We start from the raw sequence: 20,953 nt of genomic DNA, 5'->3' as shown, positions 1-20,953 counted from the left end.
GCGCATCACTTCACATAAGAACTCATCAGAACTGCCATCAAGCTCCAAATCGTTTAAACAGAGGCAAAATTGTACCCCATCAAGTTTGATGTCAGATATCGTAAAGTCAAGACTAAGCACATTATTTTAGATACTGAATGCCATTTTGTACGCACGTTTTTAAAAAAATGAGGATGTGATTTTGTAATCAGGGAATTGAATGCAAAATTATATGGTCGCAGACGGCTTTGCATTTAAAGGCTGAAACCACCACCTACGGTACTAAGCGTCTAGCACACCCATTATTTCTCCGTCGGAATAGGAGGGAGCTCACATCTGCGACATGCATCTGCACTGTGGTAATCTTTACAATCCTCCCAAACCGTAATATTGCTTCTTTGTCTAACGAAGACAATAATACACAAATCGGCGGCATTCGGCAGTCGCTGAGTGCCATACGCGTGTTTTATGCGCCGAATCTGGAAGCTTGAAGGAAGCCACTCAATGCTTAGTCTGCCTCCGAAAAGTGCACGGCGACATTTCGGCACATTCACCACTTGCGTGGAATCGCGACCTGCCGTAAGCGGACCATTTACCACTGACCTGACATCGCGACCTGTCACACACAGTCCTGTTTCCAGTCCTCCCTCCATTTTGCAGCGTGATCTGTCGTACGCAGTCCTGTTTGCAGTCCTCTCTCCAGTTTGCAGCGTGACCTGTCGTACGCAGTCCTGTTTGCAGTCCTCTCTCCAGTTTGCAGCGTGACCTGTCGGAAACAGTCCTGTCACCACCGCATAACCGGCGACCCCTGCGGCAATGAGCCTCCAGCCAGGATCACATGCCTCAGCTCACGGCGGGGGTACGTCACCACATCCAACACACACCATCACACGCCCCCCTGCACGGCTTTCGAGAGGCATTCGCCGCGCTGCGCCGGTCTTTGAAGCTCACTCGACCGACAAAGGGGAAATCAAGGCTCGGTCTTCAGCGGCGTTCCGCCGAGTGCAGCCAGACGGAAGGCAGTCGTCGCCGGTTATGAGGTGGACCTGCTGGCAGCCCCTGGTCAGCCCATCCGCTCCGCCCGCTGGGTGAAGCCCAGTTTGCCACCCTGTGATCACTATGATCGGAATCAGTCCTCAGTTGGGTTGTCGTTGATTAATATTCGTCAGTGAAGCAGAAATCGGCTTTGGAAGTGATTAATGTAAGACTGGTCATCAATCTATGCCAATTTTGGCCTAAGCCCGATATTACCCACGTCTCTGTGATTACAAACCAAGCTGGCCTTGGTCCACCTTGGTAATGACCGTCTTTTTAAAAATTTGTAGGAAACTTCCTGACCGAACTTATTTTTGTGACTAGAACCCTCGCTAACCAGTGCTCGTTGCTTGAACGCTGAACCCACCACCATCCGACGCGATTCCAGTCAACGACAGTGCCGTGAGGAGAAAGTTTAACACCCCTCCATACTCGACATGGCTTGCCCCGCCCTGTGACCTCATCTGACCTCGGGTGGCGGCTGCCGTCAGTCGCCGGTCATCCCAGCCAGAGGCAAATAGCCGGGGCCAAAGCAGCTCGAACCAACCCAACCCGCTTTGGGCGGATTGGGAAACAGTCGTTCTAAGCGAGTGAACTGCACCTACTGTCAAGCGTAAAACTGACTCCGATCTGCGCCCTGCCAGATTTGGGCTCGCGCTGAGCGCCGTGATGATATGTCGGTTTTACCCCGATGAAATTCGAGTTTTCTTCGGTTCTGGCGGATTCAGACTGTAGCTAACTTACATGGTAGTATTATCCAATCTCAATCTGCCCTGGCCTCAGTTCTGGGTCTATTCTAAGTCTGAGATAACTCATATAATATGAGGACATATAATTATAGGAGGAGGAGGAATTATAGGACATAATCATAAAGAGAAGACATAGAATATGCATACGCAACATTCATCTGTACGTGACAAAGTAAGGCCTTGAACGTCACTTTGAGTAACTGGACAGCTTGCTCATAATGGAGTGTGCCTAACTATTAATCCAAAGCATGACTAGGCTTAGAGACACGAGCGTGTGATTTAGAGGTAATACACACACCAATGTTGTTTCAGAAAATGGTTTCTCGCCACCCATTGGCTGGCCGCTTCTGACCGTTGACCATTACTAAGGGCCGGTACCAGCGGAGTGTTTACATGCGCGTCGGGACGTAAAGGCTGAGATCGTCAGCAAATACGGGGCAAAAAGCCGGACAGCCAGGCTCTGAAGGACCTGGGATGAGACTTCAGGAGTAACCGCTGCCCTCTGGGGTGGGTGGTACTCTCTGTATGATGCATGGCGCGCGGCATACCCTCCGTACTACACGTCACGTATGCCACTCGGGATAACCACTGCCTTCTGCGATGGACGGCACTGTCCGTATGACGTATGGCGCGCGGCATACCCTCCGTACTACACGTCACGTATGCCACTCGGGGTAACCACTGCCTTCTGCGATGGACGGCACTGTTCGTATGACGTATGGCGCGCGGCATACCCTCCGTACTACACGTCACGTATGCCACTCGGGATATGAACTGAGCCATCCCGGCCCGGAACATGGTGCCGTGTCTCTCTTTTTCTGAAACGATTCTGTATGTTTAATCATGTCAAAAATGTTTTTGACTGGCGAAGCAAAACACGTTGATTTCACCTTGAATAGTAGCTGAATAGTAGCTTGAATAGTTTCAAATGAATAAATCCAAAATGATGTAAGCTGAATTAAATTAAAGCCACGAGCTAATGTAACTTATCATTCGTTTAAATTCCAATGAATTCATATTTTAATCATGGGTAAGATAGCAGCAATAGCCGTAGTCCCCGGAGAAAAACCAGGAGAATGCATGGCGAATAGTTGGGTTGATATTTCGGCAAAATGCCTTCATCGAAACAACAGCAGAAGTGTACTAGATAGCAAAAGTGTACTAAATAGCAGAATTACATGTTTGGCATGTACTTCTGCTATTTTTCCATGAAGGCATGTTGTCAAAATATCAACCTATCTGTCTCTCTATTCTCCTGGTTTTTGTCCGAGGAATTAGGCCATCACCACTGGCTCATCTATAAAAATAATGTTCCTCGCAAATGCACTGAACGACTTGCAGACTTCAATCAGCGCAATTTCTGCCCTATGTAAAGCGAAATATGTGTTTAACGCCGGACAGATGACAGTCGTCAAACATCGTGGCGGCAGACGCTGGACGTAAGCCTTAGCAATCTTGGCGACTGTCGGTTTGATTGCAGGCCAAGATTGGCAGGTGTTTGAACCGCACGGAGGCAACAGTCGCCATAGCTTTGTACCCGGATATGGAGATCTCTGGACTAGCGTGGGATTACATGAACCGAGTGCGCCATTCCGAGTTAAGCAGTTGATATTTCACAACAGTGAAAGGCAAATCGCGTACAAACAGAGCTTTGCCATTTTGACGAATTAGCGATTAAGCTCCCACGACGATATCCCCGGCTTGGAGCGGATACCAGATACATATCACGCTGGAGCCCAGAAGGCGCCAGAGCAGGTGGCCATCACGGCGAATGCACACGCCCCCTCCCCCCACCCGCCCCCGCAGTGGCTGGCGGCACGCTAACTCACAATTTCCGCCGCCCCAGCCGCTTCCCGGGCCACCTGCCGGCCGGCCGGCACCAAGTGCGAACTCATTTCATCAGCAGCGCCAGATGGCGCAGCGTCGCCTCACCTTGCCGGTAACGATGTGCCGGATATTGCGTCACGCTGAGCCCGCTCCACGCTTCCCAGTGACGTCACATGACGTCACATAGGCATCTTCGTCTGCCAGGACGGACTGGGTTGTCCGTGGTAGAATTCTTCGCGGATGGGATCAATCCACGGATTGTGGATCCAACCGTGAGTCGGATTGGGCCGGATCAAAAATCTGCGCCAAAACATGGATAGGGGCCAGACCGAATTGTCAAGTTTGTCTGCTGACACGGATTGAATGAATTTGAAACCAGACATATGGAAATTATCACTAAATGATCCCTGAAATGCTCGACGTCGACATCAACTCAGACAAATGTCTCAAAACCAATGAAACACAGTAGTTTTAATTCCAACTAATGCACACGCTACATAGTATATTACTCAGCAAAATGTTCCACACAACTCTGATGAACGGGTCGCCTTGACAAATTGATATGAGTAAGCGATGCTCATAAGTGCTGGTATAGAAAACCAGAGCTTTTGTTCCTTCCTAAGTGACTAAAATGTCCAGCAATATACAATCCTGTCTTGTCATTACATAACTACCATTCCTCCGAATCATGCCATCAATTTTCATTAACCCCAGTGGGTGACATTGCATTTCAAAGCTCAAAACTAGGCAGGAGCATGCTTTACTGGTAGAAAGCACACCACGACATTTTGAAATACAAGCTCCTGTCCAAGGAAGGCAAACTCAATTGCAGCCCCTAAGTTTCTGTTTTTTTTTGTCGTCAGGCAGTTAAATTTAGGTTACACACCACCTTGAAATTAATCTGCTTCAGCTAATCCATTTTCAGATACCTTATAGAACAAAGATTATTGCATCCTCAGATTATTTTGCATTCTCTCCCCCACAAATGGATCTCAAGGAATGAGCACGTTATCCTCTACAATCCGGGTAACTTAGCCAAAGACAATTTTTTAACTTCGGTAACAAGGGTGACTTCCTCACCGCTCAGTTAACTGCTTGGTGTGAGTTAGGTACTCTTACAGGCGCAGCCCATGCACAAATTGAACGCCAACATTGCATTTGTGTGCCCATGATTCCTCTGCAATTATTTAGAAGATCCAGGGTACTTCGCACAGCAAGTCAGAAGTACAACGTGGTAGACCATGCCACCGAAGACCGTTCATTCATACCTCAAATGAAGTTATTCAAAAGGCGTGATGGATGAGCGTCTTCCTGCGCTTGTGAACTGGGTGCGGCTGAAACTTTTGGGTGACATGAGCAGGATGTTGCACCTAGTCTTGAGTCTGAACACGTTAGATAATGTGCCCATGCATTCAGCTCAATAAAAATGGAGGCGATTTTAGCCCCCGCGCAGTAAAGATGCCTGCTTATCATTAGCCAAAATAATTGTCACATGATTAGCGCTATGGTGAGCTCTTGTTTGCTCTGATCTTCATGCAAAATGGCAGTTCCATCAGGCAGCAAGCTGCCATAAATATCTCAGCACCCATTGCCATATGACAGCTGATTGCACATGTTTTTTCCCGATAGAATTGAACAAATAACTTAACTTCAAAACGTTCAGATGAACCAAATTTACTTTTGAAATTTTAAAAGCCCTAATGTGGAAACGGATCGGCACGGATCCATTTCATAAGTTGTTCTGATAACTCGGACCGGCGGGGTCCGTGCCGTGCTGAACTTGACGGTGCGGCTCGCGGCATGCTGTTGGTCGGTCTCGCGTCTCCGGTCTCGAGTCCGCGAGTTAAGCGCCGATCGAACGCTGAGTTAATTCGAACGCCAATAACTGTCATAGTTCCATTCATTAGATTTTTTGAATATTCCACCAGATGCTACCAAAATTCCACGAGATCGTGCCAAGATTCCATCAGGTGATGTAGATATTTTATTAAACACGGTGAATATTTGTTCCGATGCTGTCATTATACCGTTAAATACGCACCGTCACTGTACTGTCAGGTACGGTCATTACTGCGTCAGACGTTCTCACTCCGTTAGATATTGCTATTATTCCATCATATACTGTCATTTTTCCATAACGTCTAGTATTCTGTAAACTGGAGACCAACCCACACCAAATGAGTCAGCGGAGACGGATGTGATGTCATCCCGCTGTCAGAAGAGAAGGAGGTGACGTCATACCCAGCATCTAATGGATGGGCCGACATCCGGTGGCTCCCGAGTGTGCCCTCATTCTGTGTCAATGCTTCGCCGTCGTGGCGCCCCCCAGGCATTTGTCGGAGCCACCTCAGCTCCAAGGGCGAGCACCAAGCTGCCTGTCCCCGCCCATTTGCCTCCACTTCGTCCACTCCTTCCGTGTCGTCCACGCCGCCCGCCCCGTCTAATTCCTCGACTCTCTCCACGCATTTCACTCCGTCCACTCACCCCACTCCGTCCGCTCACCCCACTCTGCCCATTCACTCCACTCCGTCCACTCACTCCACTCCGTTCGCTCACCCCACTCTGTCCATTCGCTCCACTCCGTCCACTCACCCCACTCCGTCCGCTCACCCCACTCTGTCCATTCGCTCCACTCCGTCCACTCACCCCACTCCGTCCGCTCACCCCACACTGTCCATTCGCTTCACTCCGTCCACCCATTCATCCCCGTCCATCTCCTTCCCCTAGCCATCCGCCCGCAATTCCATCCATCCACCGCGTTCACGGCTGGGGTGGGCTCCGCTCGCCGGAGGCGGCTCAGCCCGGCTCGGACGGCCGGCTCCCATCAGAGGCGCAAACCCTCGGGGATTGGCGACACCCTGAGGGCATTAGCTGGGGTCGCGCGACGGAATTAGCTGGGGACGCGTCCCCGGATTGGGTCGTGGCGGCCCGGACGGCCCGGGCGGCGTGGGCGTGGGACCGCAGCTCTGCCGCGCCGTCTGGCGGCCGGGTATAAGACAGGGCCCGCCCCGACTGGCGCTGGCCGGGCGCGGGCCTGCCTTGTGCGTGCATGTGCTGAAGACATACGCTGATTTTATGTTCGTTTGATACACATGTTGATTTTGTTGCGTGCACTGATTTTATAACAGTACATGCGCATATGTTGATTGGTTTGTGAACTACAAGCGTCCGCTGTTTTGGGATGCAGCTGTCGTCTCAAAGATCTGTGAGGAGATGAAATAAATAGAGCACTGCTTCTACCTGGGGTCACATAAACGATTGATAAAACGGGTCTGGTTTGCTGAAAGTGCGCCAGTGTTACCACAAAGAGCACAAGCACCACCATCTTGCTCCGATACACCATGGCATGCATGATCACTTGACATTTGAAATATACCCAGTCACACCGATAACATCGATGTTACATGAAATGTACGGATTTTATCGCTGTGAAGCCCCACACCAGCCACCCGCCCCTCCCCATCCCGTTCCCCCTAGCAGGCCACGACGGACAGGGAAGTGCCGGGGGCGATAACTTGAGTCACGCCCGGGGCAGTGATGCGGAACGGGCCGGAAGCTCGACTTTAGGGCGGCTTTTGATGGACTTCAGAGGAGCTTACCAGCGAAAAACGGGCCCTGTCCCAATATCCTCAGCAGTTCCGGTGTGGCAGGGAGGGCGGGGGAGGGGGGGGGGGGGGGGAGCCGGCCTGGCGGGCGAGGCAAGGCCAAAGCCTTCACTACCCAGTCAGCCTCCTTAGAGCGAGGCATGTGTTTGGTTCTGGTGTCGCCGCTTGTACCATACTGGGTCTGTTGCGGGCCGGTATGTTATTCCCGGATACAAAAAAAAAATACGCAAACATAACCTAACCGTCAAAATCGGAAAACAAGAAAATGACGCGGTGTCTCATAAGTGCGCTTGTGGTGTACATGTGGTGCACATTCGAGCATTCCTCTCACGGCAACAACATTTTCTTAGGAACGCCCTGCTGAGCTTAAGCCAGCTCGAGCCGGTGCTTTAATGCCCGGCATATACCGAGGGTGTGTTCCTACAAGAACAAAACTTGGGAGCACTGTGCTTACAAACGACATTGCACTTACGAACCACAACCTTGCCCCAAGCCCTAAATGATGTCAGACGAGGCTAGCTGCTGTAGCAGAGTCGCATGCATTACCTTCTGGATCAAGACAGTCCTGTGCCATTATGTCGAAAGTACCTCCGCGCGTAAAGCTCCACATATCATTAAACGCGTGGAATATATACGTAAAAACATGTCATTATTTGCAGACGGACCACATCGTTACACATTGTTAGCATAAACAGCAGCGTTTGGGCTCCAAGGCATCCTTTCCCGATTCAACAGAATGGCTGTTTTTGAAGGACTTGTAGGTGGGAACAATAATTCGTCACAGAACTGTTCATGACAAAGAGCTGGCTTGGTTAGCGAAACAGATAGATTATTTGCTTACCTCATTTAATCATGTACGATACGCGACGTCTGGGTGCGGAGTACAGCTATCTCTCGATTTCTGACCGGGGTCCCTAATACAATTTGTATCTGTTATATAAGTTGCATCATGGCTCCTTGCATGATTGAAAAACATACTCATATCGCGGAAATAATCGAATATCGAACACCACCGCAGAAATATGGATTGAATGTGAGTTTCAACTGTCGGCAATGGTGCCGTCAACCGACATCAATAAATATTGTGTGCCGTATGCCCTCCACAAACGACAGAGGTAATGATCAACTAATTGTAGGCAATACAAATGTCGTTATCATGAATGTATTTAGGGAAATTGGGTGCCCTGTTGACACCTCTAATGCCGACGATTCTAGGTCAGACGGTCTTCAGCTCTGCGCCAAAATGTCAGTGACCGACAATCGTGCCACTTTGCTCCATACTTAGGCGCGGACATATGTGACACATTTACCGGTTAACTGGCTCTACATAAGCCTGAGTGTATTGATTTGGATAGCTGTGAGATGATATGTATGTCTGCAAAATATCATTGTTGGTGGAAGAGAACTTTCCTCTTCAACCATGTTGACCTTTAGTACCGTGGCTATAATTGTCCTATTTTATTTACCTCAGCTTATTTATTACAATTGGCTCGACCTTCTATGATTGTCAACCCGTTGTGAAGCTATTCCAGGGCGGACAGAGTATTAAAAACAAAGCATAGCCCTTTACAAAGCAGCCGGCCGAACCAATGATCTCATATTTGTTGCTCACGTTTTGTTAATGTTTTGCTCATGCGGTTTCCAACATTATTTCGTTTACCTCCATTTACTTCACTTGACGCGACTTTCTATGCCTGAAAATATGTTAATGAGCTCTTCCAGGGCGAGTAATATATTAAAAAAAGTAACAGGATGACTCTCAACAAAGCTGTAAGTTTACCTGATAAACTCTCATGTTTTGCTTACTCGATGACGTCATGATTTGTTTCTCGCCACGCGTCTTAACGTAGGCACGTAACAGTCTGCCGACAGTCTGCCGAAGCCTGCCGACAGTCTGCCGAAAGCCACAATTACACTTCATGCGTACAAGCGATCGGAGCTGCGTGTCTCCAGCGCCTGACGGGTGGGCATCCGGCCCCGGTCCGCAGTCCTTCTGACACCCCGGTCCGCAGCCCTTCTGACACCCCGGTCTGCAGCCCTTCTGGCACCCCGGTCTGCAGCCCTTCTGATACCCTGATCTGCAGCTCTTCTGGTACCCTGGTCTGTAGCCCTTCTGACACGGATTTCTTAGAACCTGTTCGTGCTCGGGTTTCTAATTTGGAGCTAGCAAATTGCAATTTACGCACGTTCCACGCCACGGACACGATTATCTGAATGTCTTTTGTAAAAACAGCCGAGGTTGTTATTTGCCGCCGGCAAGCAGAGGCATAACCAGTCATCACAGGACGCTCCCAGTACCTGCCGAAGTAGAGCACAGACACAAACAACGACGACGTGTACAAGTATTGACAATAACGTTAGCTGTCTCATGTGGCGTGGAAAAATGCATGCTTAACAGCTCACATCTAGAAAGGATGTTGCAAGAATACGATTCGTAACGTGTCGATAATATTTGTGATTCCGCCAGTGTAACTCATAGAACCTGTTTTCCTGTCTCCCGGTTGAAATAAAATCTTTAGACAGATAAAACTTATCCGCCTCACTGCGTGAAGCAGTAGATGTAAACAAATAAGCACGAGCACTAGCACCATGCACCTAGATGTTTATTCTGCCCGTTATCCCTGAATTAAGGACCTAATAATGAGCCCTTGAAACATCAGCCGAGCAAGTTCAGAGCGCTTTAAGGTATGCTGCTGATCGACTTGTGGCGGAGAACTCTGCAACCCGTCAGCATGAATTGACCATTACCCCTGAGGAAGGGGTGCTGGTCACGACATACTGACTCGATTTGATCCTCCAAAGAAAGGACAACAGCAGTCAACGCAGCAGCGCACCCAAACCTAACAGGTGAATAGGGTAAGCCTCTTTGTGGGCAGCACATTCACTCGAAGAGGTTGTCGATTTAACAGAACGCAAGACTCCAACGCATCTGATTCGCAGCGTTAACCGAAGATAGGCGTGACTTCCGTATCACTGCCGGCATCTCGACAAAAGACACATTGACTGCGTCCGCCTGTTCTTTTTCCTACCCTGGAGATAACAGGACGGGCAGCGACGCCGTCTGATATCTGGCCCTCGTATTTTGCCCGTCTGATCGCAGTCAATCGCTGGCGCGGCTGCCGTGCCACGCCGCTTATTTTTTCCTCCTGTCGGCGGTGCAGGTGATTATTTAATATTTGACCGCTATTCAATGCCCGCCCGCATGGAAAATGCAGCACCGCCCACCCCCCACACCTTGACAAACTGCAATTAGACCGTGGGAGGTCAGGTAAACGCGTGAGAGACCCGGCGCCGTCAGCACGCTCAGTACATCCGGGGTAGCGCCGGGCAGAGGGTACAGGTAGTTGGGGTCGCCTTTGGGGGGGGGGGGGGGAATAACGATGCCAACCGGAGTTAGATACTTTGGAGCCTCGCAAACTGATGCCTATGTATCTTGGTTGTCGGTTGGATACAGTTTCTCAGTATGACATTAAAAAACAACAATAACATGCCCCTTTCGTACTTGTGTGTAGAATTGCACTGACGGAACTGCGGGGGCAGTTAGCTACTAATCCATTATTCCACACTCATGGGCAGCATGCAGGGCCAAAGGCGCCAAGCCGTCCCGCTCAGAACCAAGGCAAGAGCTCTAGGCAGCACTGAATGCTTTGTTTTGCAGGCATTACCAGACGCCAAAACGATCACATAGCAATGTTGCTTCCGTCATGTATGACCAAATCGTCCAGTATTGGCTTATACATGGCTCTGAACGATGAAGTTGCACCCGATACTTAACTCAGTGACGACTGGGTGAGGAAGCAGATATCCAGTTACTTACAGCATCTTGCCCAAGTGACCACGTCTGTGTATCCGTCAAATTACCTGTCCAAACGACAGAAAGGCATGAACATGGGAATGAGGATTCTACCTGAAGGGCATTGCCTGCGTTTGCCAACGCAACACAAAAATGCACAAACAATTACATGCCTGTGACTGGAAAGAATGTTTGAATCAGATGCAGGGAGATAAGCCAATGGCTCGGTATCCAACCACCATTTTAGGACGTCATTACGTTTGAATTATCTTACTTGATTTAAAATAAGCCCACAGCTTACACCACTCGCCATATTTTCCTACCGACCAAATACGATCAGCTGTGTTGTATGGGGCGAGGGTAGAGGCTCACGGACGGATCGAAGTCGAATCAAGGGTAACCAATGACCCAATATCTGTAACTGTGCTTTCTAATGTCCCGAAGCTTCACATGTCAACCATAAGTTCGTGGAAATGGCAATCTGCAGTACGTCAGAAGCTCTTATGGTAGCCACTTCTGAGTGATCAGCTAGCATACAAAATGAACGATAGTTTTTCTATCCACCAATGGAAGAAAGGTAGGATTGTTCATCTAATGGGAGGTTTATCATACTACGATACCTTTCCCTCAAAAGTTGGCACCGCATGTCGTGGACGTTGTACATGTAGGCATATATGGAGTGGAACTTACCAATACGGGCTAATTCGTGCTCACACTCACGCACACCGTACGATATTACTATTAAGCCCTGGCACTTACAGTGGTCTGAGACAACACAGCACGATATTACCATCAGGCCCCGGCACTTGCAGTGATCAGAGACAACACAGTGCGATATTACCATCAGGCCCTGGCACACACAGTGGTTCGAGACAAACTTACAGTGGCCCGAGACAAACTTACAGTGGTCCGAGACAACGCAGTACGATATTACCATCAGGCCCTGGCACTTACAGTCGTCCGAGACAAACTTACAGTGGTCCGAGACAACACAGTACGATATTACCATCAGGTCATAGCACTTACGGTGGTCGGAGACAAACTAACCCTGGCGGAGCCTCCTCGACCTTGTATTTTCAGACTGGATTGATGGAGAGAGAAGAGAGCAAGGTCATTCCGTCGGTCATGTAAATTTGAATACTTTTGGAATTAAGTATGATTTCTTAGGTCAGGTCCAAAGATCATATCAGGTAAAATGTCATGTCTTCGGTCTCATCAGGCTGTTGTCAAGTAAACTCCCCTGGGCTAATCCCAGCTTGGTTTTATCCGTCTTACGTATTGCAATAACTGCGTATGCACGTTTCATATCAATCAAGGACAGGTTAGCAGGTAGATGCAGGTCGACATAGACCATCAAGGCTATTTGCTGCTTCCTTTGAATGGTAAGCGTCTTTGCCTACTAGTTATGTATCTTTTTGATCGGCAGTAGACGTGGATGATTTTGGCATCGATATAATTACAGTTTCAATTCCAGTTCTAGCCTCGGTCAATGACCTATGTCAAGCTCTCTCAGGTCAAATTGCCACGTCTGAGTGCCGATGTGATGGTGATCGAACGAGAGCATCAGTCTAGAAGTTATTAAAATGGAACACAAATTGCCACGTATCAGATCTGAAAGTCACATAAGGTCAATTAGGATAATTTCACAAAAGTAATGATGTGTTTGGTACCACTGAAAGCTACGCGACGTGATTGGATGAAGGGGACCGCCAAAGACGGTTGTGGTGTACGTTGCCTCGAAATAGATATTTCCAGGTCAAGTAGGAAAAGTGACTTTTAATTGACTTTGAAGTCAGAATGCTGCTCGCATGCAAGGGATTAAAATTTTTGAATAGGAAGTTCATAACATCAGCAAATTTAATTGCTACATTGGATTTTACCAGAGGCCAGAGCTTGGTGTAAGTTTGGGTCAATAACTTATAATAACTTCAGAACGCCATTGGAAGATCAGGCTAGGTGAAAACAGAACTAGGATGACCGCAGCAAGAAAGTGTTACGAGCCATTTCCAAAATCCTTCAAGTCCATCCACATATTGGTCCCATATGTTAAGACAAAAGATGTCACTGACTTACCTGACAGGACAGACACCCGACTTAGACTCAGGAATGTCAGATTTCGCGTGAAAGTAATGTAAGCGGGACACTGAAATGCTAACGGGCTTGTGTGGGTCGATCTCCAACTGTTTATGGGACTCCAATCTCTCTGTTTATGGACCTCCAACTGTTTATGGATCTCCAACTGATCGTACTGGTTATGGGACGGAGTGTGCGGATGTCCAACCGCCTGTCAGCTTAAGAACTAAAAACCACATAGGCAAGGTTGCACAAAAATATAACCTGGGAATCCGCAATGCAAGGCGAGTTAGCGTTGTGGAGGGGCGCCAGTGTGGCCTAAAGAGACTGGCCGGGGCATGACGCGCTGGCGAACGGGTGTCGGCCTCAATCGATAGCGGAGGACTGCCGGCCGGCCGGCCCGCTCAGTGGAGCTGTGGCGGGTGCAGAGGGAGGACGGGGTGGCCGTGAGCTGGACTCCGGAGTCACCACAGGTCAGGTCAGGTCAGTGCTGCTGTGACGGGTACAGAGGGAGGACGGGGTGGCCGTGAGCTGGACTCCGGAGTCGCCATAGGTCAGGTCAGGTCAGTGGAGCTGTGGCGGGTGCAGAGGGAGGACGGGGTGGCCGTGAGCTGGACTCCGGAGTCGCCACAGGTCAGGTCAGGTCAGTGCTGCTGTGGCGGGTACAGAGGGAGGACGGGGTGGCCGTGAGCTGGACTCCGGAGTCACCACAGGTCAGGTCAGGTCAGTGGAGCTGTGGCGGGTACAGAGGGAGGACGGGGTGGCCGTGAGCTGGACTCCGGAGTCACCACAGGTCAGGTCAGGTCAGTGCTGCTGTGGCGGGTACAGAGGGAGGACGGGGTGGCCGTGAGCTGGACTCCGGAGTCGCCATAGGTCAGGTCAGGTCAGTGGAGCTGTGGCGGGTACAGAGGGAGGACGGGGTGGCCGTGAGCTGGACTCCGGAGTCACCACAGGTCAGGTCAGGTCAGTGGAGCTGTGGCGGGTACAGTGGGGACTGGACAGGAGTCGGCTAGGCTGGTGCCGAGTCAGCTGGCGGCTGGTCGTGTTGCGCCAGATCAGGGCATTCCCGCTGGTCGTTTAGTGCTATGGTTTGATGCAGTGTAATTAGTCTTTAGCCTATAGTTAACAACCAGCAATTTTGACGAATGCTTGCATGTTGAAATGATCACAAGTCTCTCATACAAATGAGATGTTTATAAGAGGCTCTCTAGAACGCTGTGTTTTACATGAAAAATGTTTCAAAACAACTTGAAAAGTGTAGTCATTCAACGCAATAATCCTCTTTGAAAGCAATCAACCATAATGATATGAATACGAAACTTTCTAGCTTGTAACGGTTGGAGGCAGCTTACACGTGGCTAGGCAGCGCTGAGGCGAATGCGGATCAGGTCAGAGCACGGAAACACTGCTAGAACCATCAAAACTTAAAGGTTGTATGTCACACGCCTTGATTAAACTTAAGTTACTTATCTTTACTTTGATTCAACTTATCATACACCCGAATAATTGAGTTTTCCAGGTTCCACCGGCACGTTATTCGCATTTACATTTTCAGGAACACGACATACAGATACGTGGCTGCATTAAAACATTCAGTCAGCTAATCCGGAGAGATTGGTAATGCAATTATATACAGTGCCTGGAGGCATAAGCGGCTTGCATCCACCTGATCTACGAGCTATACCATGCAACAATAATTTGGCGGTTGTGCACCGGTGGAGCGTGAATACATCACATTGCATCGCGTGTTGGTAATGGTATGGATCACTATATGCCAAGTCACAATTATATTACTATGTGCGAAGTCACAATTACATTCGTCACCCGTCACATTCGGAAAGGCGGGCTAACAGCGTTTTATGTGTCAAGGTAGCACAGTCCCTTTGTGTGCCAACTTGCGGGACTACCTAGGTTGAACCCTAAAGGTTTGTGATGCTGACCATAAACTCGTGCAATCGGTTACACGAATTGTCATCAAGCTAAATGACCACGCCATATAATTTAGACCTCATTCAACACGCTGCCCTGCCACAATAACTCAATCGATCACAATAATTCAACAACCTCGTACTCAACGTAAAACGGTTTCAGTACCATTTCCATCCCCTTAACATGCTTGTCCCTGCTTTTGCTGCTTTTGCACGGATTTTCTCCGCGCTCTCGTCCGCGTTGCCCCCGAAAACTGAAGCTTTACGGCTCGCTGGCGCAGCCCGGCCACCCGCACAGCAGCCCGGCCAGCCGCACATTACTGTCCCGTGTCGTGAGATTATTATCTGCTTGACACCGCAGATTCCGGTGAATGGCCGCCATATGAGCGTTGCACCGTCTTTGGTAATGTTGGAGGAGCTGGGGCGTGCCTGCTCAGCAGCATGTCCGAAGTTGCGGCCCAGGCCCGCCTGGCAACATCAGCAGACGGAGGGCGTCACCTGATGACCGGTCAGAGCTGGAACGATCTGACTGGGCAGAAGACGTTCGTAATGAGTCGCTGCTCAGCTTAGTCAGATGGTGCGGGACAGCCTGACATTTTTCTTTAGAGCTGATAACAAGATGAAGCCGTCACCGGTCAAGGAGCTTAGCCGTTCGTTGCTGCCGCGCAAACTCACGCCAATCCTCTCCTCACGTTCCTCGAATCGGCCTGGGAAAGCGTCGACCTGCACTCATCTTGGTTTATCATGGCAGCAGGCTGCCATCGTTCTGAGATTACTTCGTGCATGCCAGAGAATTTGCGTCTCGTGCCTCCACCATCACCGCATGTGTTCAGGTTCTGCGTCTGATTCGGTGAAAAATCACCGGAGTGCACATCGATTCTTCACAGACGGCTGGCTAAACCGAGCGGCACAAAGCCGGAGCTGTCATCAACGTGGGGAAACAGGTGTCACACTTCAAGTGGGCTGCAAATTGTGACTCTATTTTTCCGTGCAAATGGTCGTCAAGGCTGTTACGTGCAGCATGCGTGTGCCAGATTTTACTGCAACTCAAGTCATGCGTTGCCTCGTCGCTTTGCCAAAGCCGTCGCAAGTTCAACACAAAGATGAACTAATAAACGAAGACAGCTAACATCCGGAAATGTCGGCCAGAAAGCCCCCCAATCCGGGGCTTTTGAAATCCCTCACCAATCTCGATATCTTTAGACCCGACGAGTTTACCTAACGATCTCTATTAATCTGACAAGTTCGGCTCGTAAAATCCGCACCGGCTGCTCTCAGAAGACGTATGTATCTATTACGGGCCGCGATATTTAATCCAAAAGTCTGGTGGACTTTTGCGAGTACCATTGAGCCCGTCTGAGTGGGGGGCGTTGTCAGATGGTGACTATCGGCCGCACGTACTGACGTGTATATCAACCAAGGCACGGCGGTATAACTCTGTGCCTATATCGGCCAACGCAGCCGCCCTGCTTCCGTTCGTGTTGTCATCCTTTTTTCCAACAGCATTGTGGCTGCAAATGTGCTGACACTTTCCCAACAGTCGTGTCGCATTTCAGACAAATGGTTCTGTCAGGGCGCGATGCCCAACAGTTTTGACAAATGCACACTACGGGCGCTGGTACCACTATAAATTACCGTGATATATTGCTACAGAAATTGCCTCATCACTGGTGTAAAGAGTACCGTGCGAAATGCTCATTGCTCCGCCACAGAAGCTGTTTCACACGCCTGCACGACCAGTCAAAGGCTCTCGGTCACCGGGTTATCAGGTAACCGCACCTTGACAGTTTCCTCGGTGATGTGGTACAGTACTGCTGTCTGACATCTAAGTCGAATCGTTTGAATTTCGAGTGCTGGGTACGTATATATTTTAGCATTCGAAACCTCGTTTTCTTATGCAACCGTTTAACATTGCCTCCTCCGCTACGCTACTCCTATACACACGCGGTCTCCTCCTCCTCTTCCTCTCCTCCTCCCTTTCTTTCACACCCACAGATACTCGCATATTCACCCGCTCCTAATCACGCGCTCCCTCTCACCCATTGCCACCCATCAGCGTGCTTTCTTATTCACTTTCTTCTTAGCTCCTCGAATCACTCACTTAACCAGTTCGTTCGTCCCTCATTTCTTCAGCAGCCAACTGGCTGTAGCCTGACTGGCTGAACGAATAACTGGTTCACTCACTCAATCCATTCACTCACTCACTCACACATTCACTCGCTCACTCACTCTCTCACTCATTCACTCACTCACTCACTCACTCGTTCGCTCACTCGCCCGCTCATTTACTCACTCAGTCACTCACTCAGTAATTCATTATCTATCCCACTCACTCATTGGCTTTCCTTCTCCTCTTTCTCTCCTCGCCTATCTCTCCCTCACTATTTCTCTCCCCTTCCCATGCCTCTCTCTCTCCTCTCTCTCCCTCTCTCACTCTGTGCCCTCTCTCACTCTATCGTACTTTAGCCTCTTCCTCCGGTACATTGCTCTCTCTCTCTCTCTCTCTCTCTCTCTCTCTCTCTCTCTCTCTCTCTCTCTCTCTCTCTCTCTCTCCATTCTCTCTCTCTCTCTCACCCTCTGTCTCCTTTACGCAGCCTTCCATCTCCGCACCGTTCTCTCGTCCCTAGCCCTTTGCGATATTTATCCTGCCACCGGCCAGAGGGATTTGCGCATGCATGATCCCCAGCTGAATCATTTAGAGAGCCTTACATGTCTGTCCAAGCTTGGAAGATCACATTATCATCACACCCCGCCCGCACGGCAGACCGGAATCAGAGATCTGTACCGGTGCAGATGCTGGGCCGCTGTAGATGGATCGGGAGCGGTGCTTTTCCAAGTTAAGTTTAGTCTTGTTTGGGACCAGAACACTTTGGATGGGTCGGTGCACGTTGGTTATTGGCTGTAGGGTCACCGTTCAGCTGCTTCGACATACTATTCGAAGGACATTTGGAATACGAAGGTTAGATGGCTCATTGTAACTATTGTTAAAAAACACAACACAACGCAAAACTCATGAAAATCTCGTGTAGATCATAAGTACATCTGAATGTGTTCTGATGTGATGCATTCATGAGTATTAACAACACTGAGTGCACTTGTGCCGTGTAATATCTAGCGATGCTAAGCATCGTACGAGCATACCTATGCGATGTTAACTAAACACTCCCTTGGCATGATATAATTGGCATGATGTATTTGACGCGTGGTTTGCTGTTGGTACAAAAACAAACCTTTTTCAAGATTTCCGCAGGGAGTGTCGCTACGTTCCAGAGGGTTTCATCATGACATGCTCAGTAATACAAACCCAGGTGATGTTAACCATTACTGCTTTCGTTTGTCTAGCCTTTCAGTGGCTTCGCGCTCTCAATTGCTGGAAAGGTACCTTAAAACTGAATGTGCTTGTCTTGCTCTCATTAGGCGATGACCTTGTTCAGGAAATGGCTGCAGCTGACAAAAATTTATGGATGTATGTGGAGACATGAGGTCATGACTATTTTAAGTGAGGTATATCTCATATTCCCAGACCATAATGCAGGGTGCAGATTCCTGTGGGCTTTTCTGGGTAAAGGTTAATCCGTATGCGCGCATCGACGTAGTTCATAGAAACGAAATTGTGGTATCCATTCCCAACAAAATAGAAGATAAGTCGCATTACAGCAAACCCCCAAACACGCATCGAATAGAGCCCCTAGAGCGGCTATGCGCTAAGTGATTGACCATTTCCGCCCAAGCCTCACCTTCCATGCACGTGGCGAGTAATCTGATTACCGGCCGTGACCCAGCGCGGGAGGATTAATGGTGTCCCAAGAACACCGGACGGCGACTTACAGGCTCCAGGTATAATATCCGGACCGTGGGTAGATTCATTCAGCCGTGCCAAGAACGGCCAGCGTACGGGAAAGAGGCGGCATAACTGCACTTCTGCTCGGAAATGTGGATGAAAAGTAGCCCGGTGCTTTGTGGTGGTAAACTGCTTCCAATTTGCCGATGTGATTGTCATGCAGCTTGACATCAGGTCAGCGCAATGCTGTTTGCATGACGCAGCAATTCACTAATGCACTCAAATGAACTCGTGTGTCTTGCACAACATTATCATGATGGGGAGCACGGAGTGTTAGTTGTGACGTATTGTGAGCTAATAAGGGGACATCCAATGATGATTACTACAAGTTGCCGAACAGAGCTCCGAGTGAGTGTCTTTCAAGGGAGTGTGAATCGCTAACCCGTCGTTGACTGGAATCTCACGTGGCCGTTTCAGGGCAGTGAGCACGAAGTGGGCGCCGAACAACGTCTGCAGAATAGCATGAGGACGCCAGCTGACTTGCATCGGGTCATTTGGAGCGTGATCGGGTCTCCGCCGACCTTGAACTCGCGTGATTCAGAGGGTCGCCTCCACTGACGAGTGCCTCGGTGCCCACGCGACTACCCGGTGTGCGACGGAGAACAACTGAATGAGGTCCACCAATCAGTCTCCGTTCTGATTCCCACGAGGAACAATCGAGCTCTGTCGCGCCATCTGTTGGCCAACAGGGAATTTACCGAGTCAGGACAGTGCGGGGTTTGTGAGCCGACACCACCGTTTGCATTGTGTGGAAGTGCAAGACTATCGCAAGCGGATCGTAGATTGTGCGGGAGGACAAGCGGAAGCAGTTGAAGAACGCCGCCAGATTTATGGCCTCCACTTCGCTATTGGTTCTGCTGTGCGCCATGGGAGGTAAGTAATTCGAGCATCCTCTTTTGGACGATGAGCTATGAGGGCTGTTCAAGCTGCATTCTTTGCGGTGATGTTATACGATCTTAGTTTATGAAGAAACAAGCAGAACATTTGGCTTCTGTGCCCTGGTTTCTGTGTTTGTTACGCATAAAACTTTCACGAAGACACGTCAGCGTTGATACGAAGGTCAACCCCCGATGTTGATCATATGGGTTGCCATGACTGGCCTTGATGGCGGGGCTCGATAAGACGTTTCCGGAACACGTAATACTCATTAGCCAGCTGCCCCTTTTATTTCTTTAAAAATTAAAGGAACGCCAGTCATGGTGAAGCATCTTATGGAGCGCAAGCGTCTGCAGAAATAAGCGCTCAAGGCCCATGGAACAGCCGAAGTTAGAACCCGGACACAACACGCGAGAGCCGAAGGCACTGACCACTCGGCTATCACGCCTCTAACCACCAAACGGAAGCCCGATGCATCTCTTGCTTACGTCAAATAAGTTACCCTGCAGCCTGCATTACGCTCAGACATTTCCAAACTTTCTCGTAATTATCTGATCATGCGATATCGACCCGGCAATGACGCCTCTTGATCACCTGTACGTTCGTTCAAGCGTTTGCCAGGAGCGACTTTCTTACGATCAACCTCAACCGCGAATTCTCAAAACACGGGAAATTATCACACATTCATTTCAAAAGTCAGACACGACCATCCCCAATCTCCCCGGCCGGTGTCAATGACATCAGCTCTACACCCACTTCGTCTCAGTCCGGTGTGACACCTCCGCTGTCGCCTGAAAGTATTTCCGTGTCCCTGTCCACTGGGCGACCCGGCCAGAGCCGCAGGACGCGTGTTCGACATGTCGGCCTGTGTCCGCCTGTGTCCGCCGCGCCCGACCGTCCTGTGGCCGTCTCAAATAGATTAATGTCCGCCCCTGCACCGGGAGTCAGAGCCTGGCCGCCACACAGCAGCTGATGTCACTAAGCGACTGGAAGAGTCTGTGCCGGTGCGGGGAGGGGAGGGGGGGGGGGGGAGGCTGTGTGGGGAGCTGTGACGTCAGAGGTACGATAGCAGAACCGGTGTTGATGCAATGCTATGGATCGGTGCGGAAGACGGACACCGCACGGCCCATGTGCTGTGGGAACATCAGCGCGTAGAAAGCTGTTGGGCATTTGGCTTTATGTACTTGGTCGACACTTGGTGCGCATTACTGTGGCAGGGCTGATGAACATGCTGGCGTGTGGTGGGC

The 20,953-nt window shown here is 49.7% G+C and overlaps 1 protein-coding gene across 6 annotated transcripts in view; it reads left to right on the top strand.

The window, feature by feature from the left end:
* The first annotated feature begins 13,476 nt into the window (after positions 1-13,476).
* Positions 13,477-20,953, top strand: part of LOC119095574 (contactin-5) — a 51,198-nt gene continuing 43,721 nt past the window's right edge. Inside the window, exons 1-2 of one of the 6 annotated variants that reach the window (XM_037218427.1) lie at positions 13,477-13,544; positions 19,248-19,703. In XM_037218427.1, the coding sequence (XP_037074322.1) occupies positions 19,661-19,703 (43 nt within the window). In that variant the 5' untranslated portion in view covers positions 13,477-13,544; positions 19,248-19,660. Of the gene's footprint in view, positions 13,545-13,651; positions 13,705-13,800; positions 13,865-13,938; positions 14,025-19,247; positions 19,704-20,953 lie in introns of those variants that run through there. The other 5 variants (XM_037218429.1, XM_037218424.1, XM_037218426.1 and 2 more) reach the window with 5 other exon arrangements.

This window comes from Pollicipes pollicipes, unplaced genomic scaffold (genome assembly GCF_011947565.3).
Source record: "Pollicipes pollicipes isolate AB1234 unplaced genomic scaffold, Ppol_2.1 Scaffold_4219;HRSCAF=4965_pilon_pilon_pilon, whole genome shotgun sequence".
NCBI lineage: Eukaryota > Metazoa > Arthropoda > Thecostraca > Pollicipedomorpha > Pollicipedidae > Pollicipes > Pollicipes pollicipes.
The sequence above is the reverse complement of the archived record's forward strand: the minus strand, read 5'-3'. Positions and strand labels throughout refer to the sequence as shown.